The 13498-nt window shown below is 37.2% G+C and overlaps 1 protein-coding gene across 1 annotated transcript in view; it reads right to left on the bottom strand.

Moving 5' to 3' along the window:
• The window catches only part of LOC129247105 (serine-rich adhesin for platelets), a 346746-nt gene that overhangs the window by 171685 nt on the left and 161563 nt on the right, over positions 1–13498 (bottom strand). The window contains exon 3 of the mRNA XM_054886033.1: positions 3847–3950. Coding sequence (XP_054742008.1) covers positions 3847–3950 — 104 coding nt within the window. The remainder of the gene's footprint in view (positions 1–3846; positions 3951–13498) is intronic.

The raw sequence follows: 13498 nt of genomic DNA, 5'->3' as shown, positions 1-13498 counted from the left end.
AAATGTTGCAGGCGTTTTTAAGCAACATTGTGAAGCTGTATTGTGTATAATTTTATTTCTAGATTGGACTTAAAACTGATGCGTTTATTGCAAATGCGTGTGTATATGTCGCTGTGCGCAGTACAAATCTTTTACTTCTTATCTGTAGCAAGCCTAGAAGTAGGCAATGAAATTTAAACTACGGCACACAAGTTGATTTCAAAGAAATTCAATGAAGTTCCTTCACCAAGGCATCCTAAAAGCATGCTATGTTTTCCTTCAATACCGGAAAACGGAAATAGTAAAAAACACCAAGCATACAAATGCAAAAACTATGACATTTTCCATCTATATTATGTATAACATTTATATGCGAGCTCTTGACAAATTGATGTATCTGGCCTTAATAGAAATACGAATTTCCCCGTAATCTTTCATAAACAATACAAGGGCAAACCAAATTTTTTATAATAATTAGGAGGTTATAGAAATTACTTTTCCTGGAAATACAAGAAAAACATTAGAAAACAAATTTTTGTATGAAAATGAAAATAAACCAAAAAACAACACAAAAAAACAATTTTTATAATAACAAAATATTATTATAATAAAAATTATTTTTCATAGAAATACAACCACAAGAGAAACCCAGCTTTTGTATGAAAATTAATAAAAATACTAGGTAAGTCCTCTTTTTTTTAATAAAAATACAAGACAAAAAACAAGGAAATTTTTATTAAAAAAAATATTTAAGAAAATAATAATAAAAAATGTTAAAGAAAACTACTTTTTTATGAAAATAAAAGGCCAAAGAAAAGACAATTTTTTATGAAAATAAAAATTCAATCCAAAAAACTGTTTTTTTTGTTTTGGTATATAAAAAATTCAAGAGAAATAACGTTTTCCCCCAAATTAAAATAGCAAAACAAAAACTATATTTTATAAAAACTGTTCAAGTTATTTCTGGCAACACTATGCGTGTCATCTGTCATTACTCATCATCTGTTTCTAATTTTTTATTCTTCCTCTTACTGTGATCGCATTAATATCGACTTGTAAATTTCTAAATAAAATTAATCAAATATATCAACTGCAATCTCAATAAAAACACTAAAATTTATGAAAATACTAGTAAAACTAAAGAAACCCCTCATTTATGAAAATAACAAGATGTACAAAAAAAACCAATTTTTATGAAAACAAAAATACGAAAAACAAAATTTACAACAAAAATTCAAGAAAAGAATTATTTTGAATGGAAAAATGAAAAATATGCACAAAAAACTATTGGTAATAAAAATACAAGGGAAATTTTCTTTATGAAAATAAAAATACTAAGGAAATCCTATTGGCGGCCGTCGTAGCCGAATGGGTTGCTGCGTTGCTGCCATTCAGAATTCACAGAGAGAACGTAGGTTCGAATTTCGGTGAAATACCAAAATTAAGAAAAACATTTTTCTAATAGCGGTCGCCCCTCGGCAGGCACTGGCAAGCCTCCGAGTATATTTCTGCCATGAAAAAGATCGTCATAAAAATATCTGCCATTCGGAGTCGGCTTGAAACTGTAGGTCCCTCCATTTGTGGAACAACATCAAGACGCACACCACAAATAGGAGGAGGAGCTCGGCCAAACTCCCAAAAAGGGTGTACGCGCCAATTATATATATATATATATATATATTAGGGCGGGTCGATTTAAAAATCGCTCATTGCTCTGTGAAAATCATATTCTAGGGATCAAAATAAGAAACATTGCCGAAGGAACCATACCTCTAAAACGAATTCTGATGTCCCCCAATTTAAAAATATCACCATTTTTGGCCTTTACATGAAAAAATCAGCTAAATGGCTATGTTTTTTCTTTATTTTTATTTATTTATAATAACATCTATTTTTTATCTTAAGAAATTTATTTAGTCAGAAGATTTGTAAATGAAAAAATTAATTTAAGTGAGTTATAGAAAAGAAACTAAAAAGTTCGACCCAAATTGGGGGACATCAGAATTCGTTTTAGAGGTATGGTTCCTTCGGCAAAGTTTCTTTTTTTGATCCCTAGAATATGATTTTCACAGAGCAATGGGCGATTTTTTTGCCTCCCCATTGGTTCCTTCGTGGAACCAATTTGTGGCTCTTATGAAACGTAGAATTGATCCCAACCCCACTACAGACAGCTCTGTAAGAGAATTAAAAAAGTATTTACCTAGACAACCTGCTCTGATTTTAGCTAGGGCTGGACAATTGCAAAGGAAGTGCTCTACTATTTCTTCCTCATCTCTACAACTTCTGCAATATTCATGGGAGAAAACTCCTAGTTTTGACGAATGCCTGCCAAATAGCCAATGACTGGTTAAACAAGCCACAACCTTCGAGATATTGTCTCTTGAGAGTAAGCAATTCTTTGTCCTTTTCTTGTTTATTTGAGGCCATAGTAGCCTAGCTGTTGCACATGTATCTTCATCTCTCCATTACGTATTTGCCTCTTGGATAATGTTGTTTTTTATTAATAGCCTATGGATCTACACGGCTATGATAAGATATTATCTCCTATGCATCAATGGTCTGGATGAGCAGACTCTGTCTCATCTGTTGTCATCTGTTGCAGTGGAGCTTTTTCGACTACTTCAGGCCCGGCAATAGATGCTCTGGTTGGTAACCATAACTTGATGCTTTCATCCAAGGAGAGACCTTAAAGGTCATCTGCAGGCGGAAACACAATGGGAACTGGTACGGCTCCTGTCCGACATTGGAAAACAGAGAAGGTACTGACTTCGATCCAACGATCCTCGCCATGCCCCTTGGCTCCATGGCACCCAGAGTCGTGCTTGACAAAAGATACAGTGTGGTGCTGCCAGAGGCTCAATTATGGTCAAATACTCGAAAATGAGCCCAGCAAACACTGTTTTCGCATTTTCACGGATGGCTCCAGGACCGAGCATGGCTCCGGCTCTGTGGTTTACGTGGAATCCAGCAGAACAGAACTGCACTTTGCTCTTGGAATGCATGCATCTGTGTTTCAAACGGAGGTGTAGCTGTTGAAGAAGCGATGAACGTGGATGTGGGAAACAGATAGAGAGGCAGATCTATATGTGTTTGCAGCGACAGCCAAGCTGCGCTCATGGCCTTAGACAGCCCTCCAACCGTATCAGGGGTAGTACAGTCCTGTAAATCCAAGCTGAACTATGACGGTAGACATAATAGCCTGATGCTAACATGGGTCCCGGGAGGGATCCCTGCAGCAATCAAAGCCACGGTTAGCAAACGGGTTACTCTAACCCACAAGCGAGCTTGGCATGCTGAGAGAGGCTGCAGATGGACAAAACTGATGTTACCTGTCACGCCCGATCGACTGCCATAGATCCTCCTGTCATTAAGCAGAAGTAGCTGGTTGGAGTGATGACGGGCCACTTTCTATGGGCGAAGCACATGGAAAAGGTTGGCATCTCAGACAGTGCACTTTGCCTAGCATGTGGAGAGGAGGATGAGACGGTGGAGCACTTTTTGTGCGTCTACCGAGCCTTCAGGCTTCAGGTCTTTGGCACTGTGACAATGTGTTAAGAAGCGACCACCTTGGCTCCTCGGCACCACAAGTTCTACTCAGATTTCTTCGGAGATCGGGTAGAAAGAAAATTAAAAGGGAATCCAAGTGTAGTACAATGGACTTAATTAAAATCTGAGTGCTGCACTTGTAGTTGTCCCAACAAAAAATAAACAAAAAATGGTCTCTGAAGGGTGCAGATAAGCATATAGAACAGGCAGAAGGTAATGAGACTTAAAAATCAACACAGGACAAAATCTTACGTGACCGGTTACGTATATTAGCGAATACATAGACATATGTACATACTTATCTACGCTAGTAATACTCACTCAGTGGAGTTTTAGCCAAAAGCTTCGGTGAACCGCCACCAGCACTTGCCATGCTGAGATCGCTTTGGGAGCTCTTCTGACTGTCTTTGCTGTACGATCGACCACTGTAACGAAAGTATAAAAAATTTCTTAGCAAAGTTGATGCAAGTGCTTTAAATCTAAAATCAGTTTTTTCGCATTCATAACAAGTGACAAAATCATGTGCATGTGTGTGTGTGTGAGTAATGCGCATATTTTCGTGTAAGCGATCAGATCATTGGAACGGGCATTAGCTCATTGGGTTACATCAACACTGTATACGCACATACACACATACAAATGTAGACAAATACATGTGTATTAAAAGCATCTGAGCTCAGCGCGCAGGTGTAGCCATTCGTGACTAGTTTTGTTTTGCCGGTTGCTGATTTTGCATTAAAAATAGACAAATAACACGTTTTTGCCTTAATGAGCCATAGCAGATGAACGCAAGCAAGAAGGTATTCGTAATGAGAAAAACATTGAATTCAAAGCATTTCGTTGAAATGTTTAACTAAAACACTGAATTCAATTTCCGCAAAAAGTATCAAATTTTTCGCCAACTTTACTTTGGTGATTAGGGAATTTCATGCCGGCTACGGGTTGTGGAAAATTAGTAGACAGATCGATTCCTGGCTGTTTGTGAGCAAACCAGAACAACGCATTCGTAAATTTGTCTTTCTTCATAAATTTATTCTCAGTCAAAAATATCACTTCTTGTATCGGGTTCCCGCCATTTGCAAGAATTTTTGATTTTCTGTATCAACTCGAAAAGCGGCTCAGGTACATCGAATGCTCTTAAGTACTTAGGAGGGGTCTGTATTTGGGAAAATAATGTTTCCCCAGTGGCATGAATGCTTCAAGAGCAGTGGTTTTGTTGTCGAAAACTGGCATAGGGTGAAAAAGATAAAGTTTTCGTCTAAGATTCAGATTTAGAGACAAGATTTGATGAATTATCAAAACCATCAAAATTAAGTGAAACCATCACTGGACCGAACAGTATGTGGACCAGCATCAAAGGACATTCATCGGGAGACTCTCATCTTCTCTTCTTCTTAATTGCCGCGATGACCGCTTACACGATTTTGGCCGAGTTTATCAAAGCGCGCCAGTCGTCTCTCATCACTTTCCTTAAGTCCCGACCCCCGAATGCCGTTATCGGAGTCCAATCACCATCCAACAGACAAAGAGCTTCAGCTACCTCGTGAGATCCCTGAAACTTTGGCTCAACTATGGTCTGGATATTGTACAAGCTTAAACTTCCACCTATCCAGAAACGACCCCTCAAAACTCAATCGACATACTCAATATATGTCGGGCATGTGAAGGTAATCCGCGCTTATACTAATCATCTTTTCCAATGCTCTCTTAAACATACTCAACTAACAAACTTTGCCTAAAGACTCAACCTGCCGAAACAGGATGTTTCCTAGGCCTACCCTTGCATGAGTTAGACGATCAATATCCAAATGAATTAGCCGTTTCAGCTGAATACTGAAAAAAATGAGCACAGTGTCACTAGAGACACGACAAAGTTATCGACCGCTTGTCGCAAAAGGGTGTAAGGGCATACTTAGAAATACTGGGATGGGAGGTATTTTGTCAGTCGCGGCACTCTCCAGATGTTACTCCATCCGAGAATCAACATATCTGTGACCGGGTCTATGGAAAGATGAGATTCGGTGTCAAAAAAACATTTTCCTCCTTTTGACGTATTCGGATAGAGTTTCAGACGATCTTTCATATAGTGAAAACTATTGGGTCGGCAACTAAGTAATTGCGGATTTTTTTTAGAAAATCAAAAATTTGTATTGCCCATTTTGATCAATGACCTTTTGCTATCTTTCAGGCAGCATCATAATCCCACGTTCATAAAACTTCTGGTTTTTATTAGCAAAAAACTGAATCAGCTACGATTTGACATCATCATCATAATTGAAATGTTTACCATTCAAGGAGTTTTGTAAAGATCGAAATAAAAAGTAATAAGATGGCGCAAGGTGAGGACTACATGGTGTATGTGGCAAAACATCCCAACCAAGCTCGAAAAATTTTTGCCGAGTGGCCGAAGATGTGTGTGGCCTTGCGTTGTCATGATGGAATACAATACCTTTTTGAATTGTCAATTCGGGCCGCTTTTCTTCAACTGCACTCTTTAATTTCGTTAGTTGTTCAATATAGACATCAGAATTGATCGTTAGGTTGGGTGGTAAGAGTTCAAAGTAGGCAATTCTTTAGTAATCCCACCAAACTGATAGCAAAACCTTCTTTTGACGAATATCAGCTTTTGATGTTGTTTGAGTTGGTTCACCTGACCTGCTCCAGGATCTTTTCCGCTTGATATTGTCGTAAACAACCCAGCTTTCATCGCCAGTTATCAGTCGTTGTAAAAAAATGGATCATTCTCATTACGTTTCTTTAGCAAATCGCAGCTGTTAATGCGTTTCTGTCAGTTTGTGAGGAACGCATGTATTGAGTTTTTGAACTTAGCCAAGTTGTTTTAAGTGATTTTCAATGCATGTATGCGATACATGAAGCTTCTCTGCAATCTCACGTGTTGTACTGTGACGATCCGAATCGGCTATTGCCCTGATTAGTGCGTCAGAAACTTGGCAAACCAATTTTGACACCGCCGTTCTTTTAAGGTTTCATCACCATAAACAGCACATAACTTTTTATGAGCTTGCAATGCGGTTTTCCCTTTGCGGAAATAAAAAAAGTAAAATATGACGAAAATGTCCCTTTCAAGTTGCCACAGAATGGAGTTCTCTTGGTTATTTTATCTACCCTTAAAAAGTTGCTGAATCTATTTAGCTCTGCTAACTTTTCTTCATAGCGTTGATTTACTATCAGCCAAAGCCATTCTCTTTCATATAAAGTTTCTTATGAAATAAATAGTTTAATATGCATTTTATTTAATAATTAATTTTAGTTAATTTCTATTAAATCTCATAAAAGCACCCGAAGCTCGTAAATCTGGTGCTATTCTATTTTCTACAAAACAAACGAAAATTAAAGCTTTTTAACAATAAATTCATCAAATTTTAGCAGAACTTTGCTAGTACTGCCGCGTAGTACTTTTTTTTTTGGAATATCAACATTAAACGGAAGAGTCAGAGAATTCGTTTTACGAATTGAAACCGGAAAAACTGCCAAATTGGCTGTTGGCAAAAACCAAACGCTTATAGCGAAAACAAAACGATTTAAGTGTAGTGCGCGCGCATTGTGTAGCCAAGTTGTTTTTGCACTGGCGGAGCTGTAGCCCAAAACAAAAAAATAATAACAGAACAAACAGCAGCTGAAAAAGTCTTTCAAAGTAATGAAGTGGCCAAGTGTTAAAAGAAAAAACCGCACACAAAATATTTGATGAAACAAGCAGCAAGGTGAGTGGAAAAAGAGCTTGTGCAGGGCTAGTGTGATAAATACTTTTTCGAGTAAAAGCATTTTGATAGTGTTAATTTATGTTAGAATGAATTAGATATAAATTTAAAGAAAAAATCATTTTTATTTATTATTTGAAATGAGAAAATTTCTTATCAAATCAGATGAGGCTTTTTAATAACACTGTAGGCACGCTAAAATTATACATAAAAACACCGAGACACGTAAAATGTTGGGTAATTTTCGAAATTTTTAGTAGGTAGGTAGGTAGGTAGGGTGGTTGTCGCAAGACACACTTAGACCTTCAGCAGGTCCATTGTGATACCACTGGAGCTTATCCTTACTTTACGAGTTCCTTTTCAAACCATCCGGTTGCTTTAATAAACGAGCAGAGCTTCGTTAATTTTAGATGGGCTATGTGCGCTACATCGGCTAAAAATGCTGTATCAAGAGTGCGCAGCCTTCTCATAGCTAGGCTTTCACACTCACATAAAAGGTGTCTGACTGTTTCCTCTTCTTCTGTATTAAGACAGCTTCTACAGAAATCGAAGTAAGGGAGTCCTAACCTTCTAGCGTGGCTGCCTATTAAACAATGACCAGTTAAAACACCTATCATTTTTCTTATAGATTCTCTGTTGAATCGTAGCAAGATCTTCGATCTACCGCTGTTCCAGTTCGGCCATGTCTGTCTGCTTAGTTCGCATGTTGTGAGGTTTTGCCAGATTGTATTTACCTTTTTGATGGTTTCCCTGTCTATAAGTAATTTACAAGTGGCTATGGGCATGGGTATCAGCGCCTTATCCGGTTCGCGACCGAGCGTTGTACCGGTTCTTGCAAGTTCATCCGCCTTACAATTTCCTGCAATGTTTCTGTGGCCTGGTACCCAGATAAGGTGCACCTTGTAGCACTTAGATACGTCATCTAGTAGTTTAAAACATTCTAGAACTGTTTTTGACGAGTGTGTTTTTGATTCCAGCGCTTTTATTGCTGCTTGACTGTCCGAGTAAATGAAGACTTCATTTGCGGATAATACTCTCGTTTTTATCTCTTTAAGTCCCTCTTTTATGGCAGTGACTTCCGCCTGAAATACACTGCAATGATCAGGCAAGCGAAATGATTGGCATACTCCGAGTTTGTCTCAAAATATTACTGCGTTGCCGCTCAAGGCAGTTATCGATAACTTTTTAATGGTTTGAGAATCGCTTGAGAAATTTGCAAGTTTCCATTGATCGGCTGTAACTAAAATATAAAAAAGAAAACAAAATAATTTCCCACGCAGCCAATGCGAAACAATGAAATTGTTTTGATTCGAAAAAAATAAATACAAAATACAAAAAATGATTGTACCAAATTTTCAAAACGTAGCTTCAAAAGTGCCCAATATTTGGAAAAAAATGTTTTGTGTAATTCAATTTGTAACTTTTCAATATAATAAAATTAAAATTTAGATATACAATAGGGTGGGCTTTTTTTGGCTTCGTTTATTTATTTAGCTATTTTGAGCAATGAGATTGTATCCGCAAGGTTATGTACTTTATATTACATCAACGGTCATTTTGTGGCACTATGTTCCCTACTGGAACTCTAGGAATTTATAACGATAATGAACGGCCATTTTCAGATTCTGCATAAAATTACCAGAAAACACGTCTATTAGAGCATAGCTAAAAGCTATATTTAATTATTGTAATACAAAATTAATATGAAGATTAATAATTACCAAATTATTATTAATATAATTTTTTGTTAATGCAAACTTTTACTTGGTGATGTTTTGGTACGAAAAATTAATTTTTTGTCATCATGAACGGGTTAGGGATAGTCAGAATTTTCGAAAAATAGGATTTTTTGTTTTGCATTTTCTTAAAGTATAATATCTTAAAAGTGTTGTGTGAAAGTTTGAAGTGAATCCGACAAATACTTTTCGAGTTATTCACAAATTTACAAATGCCGCTCGGGCGCTCCGGAATCGATAGCTAAACTTTAAATGCGTTTTTCTCAAAACTATGTTTTTTGAACTGGTGATCACTATAAGTTAAAACATAAAAAACTCGTGTCTGCTCGAAGGATTTTTTTTTTTTTTAATTTCAATTTTTTTTTAAACAATTGTCAATTTTTTTCTTGAAAATGTGAAAAATATTTCCTGAGGCCGCCATATTGTTAATTTTGAAAAAAAATCTGAAACTCCAAGCAAAACAAAATTATTGAAAATCATCAATTTTTCGGGCCTCTGACTACCCCCAACCCCTTAACGCCAACACAACTCCTCCGAATTGTGGAAATTTACGTAAAAAAAAAAAAACAAACAACGAGAAGTACATAGAAGTGCTCAGAGTGTTGAAGCAGACACTTGTTGGTCTTTGTCCTTCGACTACGTGTAATTCTTACGTAAGAGCGCTGGCCTATTTGCCTATAAAATACAGGTCGCGCAAGAATTGAAGCCAAATGATTATCGATTGCGTCGCATTTTTGTTGACCGAACTCGTTGAGATTTATCATTCAGCTTTAAGGAAAAAGTTGTCAAAAATTGGACTGATCAAATGGACCGTGTAACTCTTAGCCGCGGAGGGCATAAAAGTGGTCTTCGACTCCAGCAAACGCTTCCATGTATTCACTGGCCTTTTTTGTTCTTAACCTCCCTGTAAATGTCAGTCAATGCCGATTTTTGCTGGATCACCGATTCCTCTGCTTAAAACATGACCGATCCAGATCTACTCTCATCTACAGTGGCTCAATAAAGAACTCGGACACTCAAGTGATATGGTTTTAAGTAAAAATATTATATAAATATTAAAGTACAAATCTAATGCGTTTATGTGCCACATTTATTTTCGTTCTTCAAGCGTATTTTTCAAACCTACAAAAAACAACTTCAACTCATTCGTACATAGAAACTACAAACATAAAAACTTAACAAAACACATGACAAAAAAGAACACGGGCATATAAAGTACCCCCCAACGGGACAGGGTTAGAATTTGCTCGAGGTAAGGTATGTCTATCGTAAGAGGCGACTAAAATCTAGGGAGAGTAAACTCTCGGAGGCAGAAATGGCTCAGGCAAACAACTTAGGTGTGACCTCAACAGCTGAAACACCAAAAGAGCACACTATCGGCACAGATACAGCCGAACAACCTAAAAAACTAAGCGGGGCAGGCAAAAAGAGGTGCAGTAACCTATTTAAAAAGGGCTCAGCAGAGAGGAGACATATGTCATATGTCTGGAGGTGTTTCAAGAACTTTAGGGCATTGTTAGGTATTGCTTGTGGTCTATAATTCCGTTAATGAAGCACAAATTCCCAGTACCACCAGCGGACATACAACCCCATACCATTACCGACCCATGTTTAACTGTCGGACGTAAATTTTTTTCCAACAACTCTTCATTAGGCCTACTCCACACATATGATTTTTCATCTGTCACTAAATAAATGCTTTCATCTACAAATAAAACTTGCTTCCAGAACTCCAAATTCTTATCCCCGTGACGCTTTGCGAATTTTACGCTCTTGTGTCGATTAATCTCGGTGAAAGGTTTTTTTCGTGCAACTCTTCCATTATAATGATTCTTTCGCAACGACTTCTGTTGCGAGCTTAGGCACGCTCAAATTTGGATTTTTCTTAATCATTGCACTATCCGCCGATCATCTGCATCCGAAAACAGTTTTGGTCGTTCCGATTTATTCTTATTTTGAACTGATTTTGTTTCTTTGAATCGCTTCATCACGTCGTATACAGTCGAACGGGGTCTACCACTATTTCTGCGACTTCCCGAACGGATGACTAATAATTTAATTTCTGACTTCAATTGAGCTTTGTCCACGCTGTCTATCCATGTTTATAATTTGGACTTTTATTCAACAAAACACGACTGAAATTTTATTTTTATTTATTACGTTTGCTTCTTTATTTGCATTGTTCTACCGAGAGCAAATCTCCCACCACCCCATTTTAAAGTGCCAAACAGTCGCAATAATGCCAGATGTCCGACTTCTGCTTTGACACCAATTTTGCGAATGTTGTATGATAAATTTTTTATAACTAGGACGTAATGGATTTGTAAATCATTATAACTATTTTTGAAATCCTATTTGAATACCCAATAGAAAAATTCAAAAATAAAAATATTTAACTTGCATTTCTTACAAAAATTTTGAATTTGAAGCTGCATACCAAGTATGCCCGAGTTCTTTATTGAGCCATTGTACGTATATCGAATGGTAATCCATCATTTTCAGCAATGAAAACAAATTTAGTCTCGATGGGCCTGATGGTAGTCAGAAGTATTGGAGAGAAATTCGCTTGACTCCCGAAACTTTCTCGGTGGCTCGCTTATGACCCCATGTGTTTTAGCTACCTCGGCATTGCCCAGTTCGTTTAACTTTGCATCAGATGAACGCAGAAAATTACGTCAAGGTAATTTTTATTGATATGGATAATGTTTTATTAAATTTTCCCAGAGAATTTCACGACGAATCTTGGACGTACAAAAGGGCAATGCCCCAATCCACAGCGCTAAGCATACAAAGGGGTTTTTCGCGTCGAAAAATATTCCTGTGCTGAAGTGACCCACAATTAGTCCAACCTAAACTCATGAAGAACCACTCGGACAATCTTAGCAAGTAAATTTATAAAGGCAGAGAGATGCTCTCTGACCAAAGTATTTTTTAAGAATTTCAGAATTTTTTTCAGGTACAGAAAACTGTTTCTTATCCCCTGTTTCTTATTCTAAATAAAGAATTTAAAATTAAATGAAATTGCTAATACCTTGGCTTTGTAATTTTGTAGCATTTAGCGTTAATTGGTTTAAGTCGGTACCAATATTCCGCTCTTAGGTCAAACTTGACGTAAGCTTACAAAAATTACACCGCTTCAGCGCCCAATTCATAGCTACATAGGATTGCTTCGTTCACATGGTTTTCCCGTTTCAAATTTTTTTCACGCGATATTGAAAAACGGTTCAAAAAGGCAATATTTAATTTGGTATTTCGGAATGCAGATACAATATCTTGAAATTCATGACACAAATATTAACCAAGCTACATAAACTTATTTTCTTTTGTGAGAGTCAATGTGAACTTAATTTTCCTTTCGAAGCAACCAGAAACATTTCGAATCGTTATACGCCAGAATAACCAACAAATCTCGCACATAAGGCTGCAGAATGAGCAGAATGCACGAAGCCATGCTTGCAACACATACTCGTACAGCAGCCATTGTGCACACACACAAGTAATTATGTAGCTGCATATGTATGTTCCTTGCAACACAGCGAATTGTGCAAATTGTGGCACAATTAAAGTCCCGGGATGCAGAAAAAGCCAAAGTTAAAGGAAGTCGAAAAGGTAGGGCGGCAACATAAAATTTAATTGCTTTAATTAAATGCTTGCCTTGCGCATTGTTGCTGCACGTATGTTTTGTTGCAAGTGTGTAATTAATGCGACAAAAATCGGCATTAAGGCTATAGCAATAAAGGAAACAGCAAACAATTCGTGAAACTCGACTTCATGTGGCCAAACGGAAAGCAATGCGAGCAGCGTGAAACCCCTCGCTTAATTCTGATTTTCCGACCGAATTGCATGCCGTTTATTTTTTAAAGAAAACAGAGAAAAAAATATTTACATTTCCTGTAGCTGTGCGCTTTAAACCCATACGAGTTGGTTTGCCGCTGTTGTTGTTCTGGTGCAATGTTGGTGGCGAGTATTGTAGCTTTGAGCCTTGACATGCGCAATTTGTTGCAACAACAGCAAATAGCGAATTTGTGCAGCGGCAGGTGTTGCTAATAGCACAAGTGGTCAGTTAATTAATTTATGCACTTTGTGCATCGCAATGAAGCGCTTAAAGTAGGAACAACAATAAATTTCCAACAAGTTTTCTGAGCGCTTAATTCTGCAATCGCTTTTCGCCATTAAAGGCGAAACCAAAAAATTTGGCAAATTTTTGCATGAACATTTAAAAAGTGCACAGAGCTAGCGGGAAAGCCGTGCTAGATACTGAAGAGCGCTATTATTTAGGTAAATTTTAATTAATGTGGTAGGATATTCAAAACTGGATCATTTTCGAGATATTCGATTTTAAGAACTTTTAGTTAAAAAAAAATTGTTTTGCTTGTGTAGAGTGTTTTTTTAGCTACACGAGAACTATCGACCCCGATATGCCGATTATTGGAAAAAGTAGTTAACTCATCGGAGGCACCATGTAACTCGTAGCCGCGGCGGACATATATATAATATATATATATATGTATATATATA

This window comes from Anastrepha obliqua, chromosome 5 (genome assembly GCF_027943255.1).
Source record: "Anastrepha obliqua isolate idAnaObli1 chromosome 5, idAnaObli1_1.0, whole genome shotgun sequence".
Classification (NCBI taxonomy): Eukaryota; Metazoa; Arthropoda; class Insecta; order Diptera; family Tephritidae; genus Anastrepha; species Anastrepha obliqua.
The sequence above is the reverse complement of the archived record's forward strand: the minus strand, read 5'-3'. Positions and strand labels throughout refer to the sequence as shown.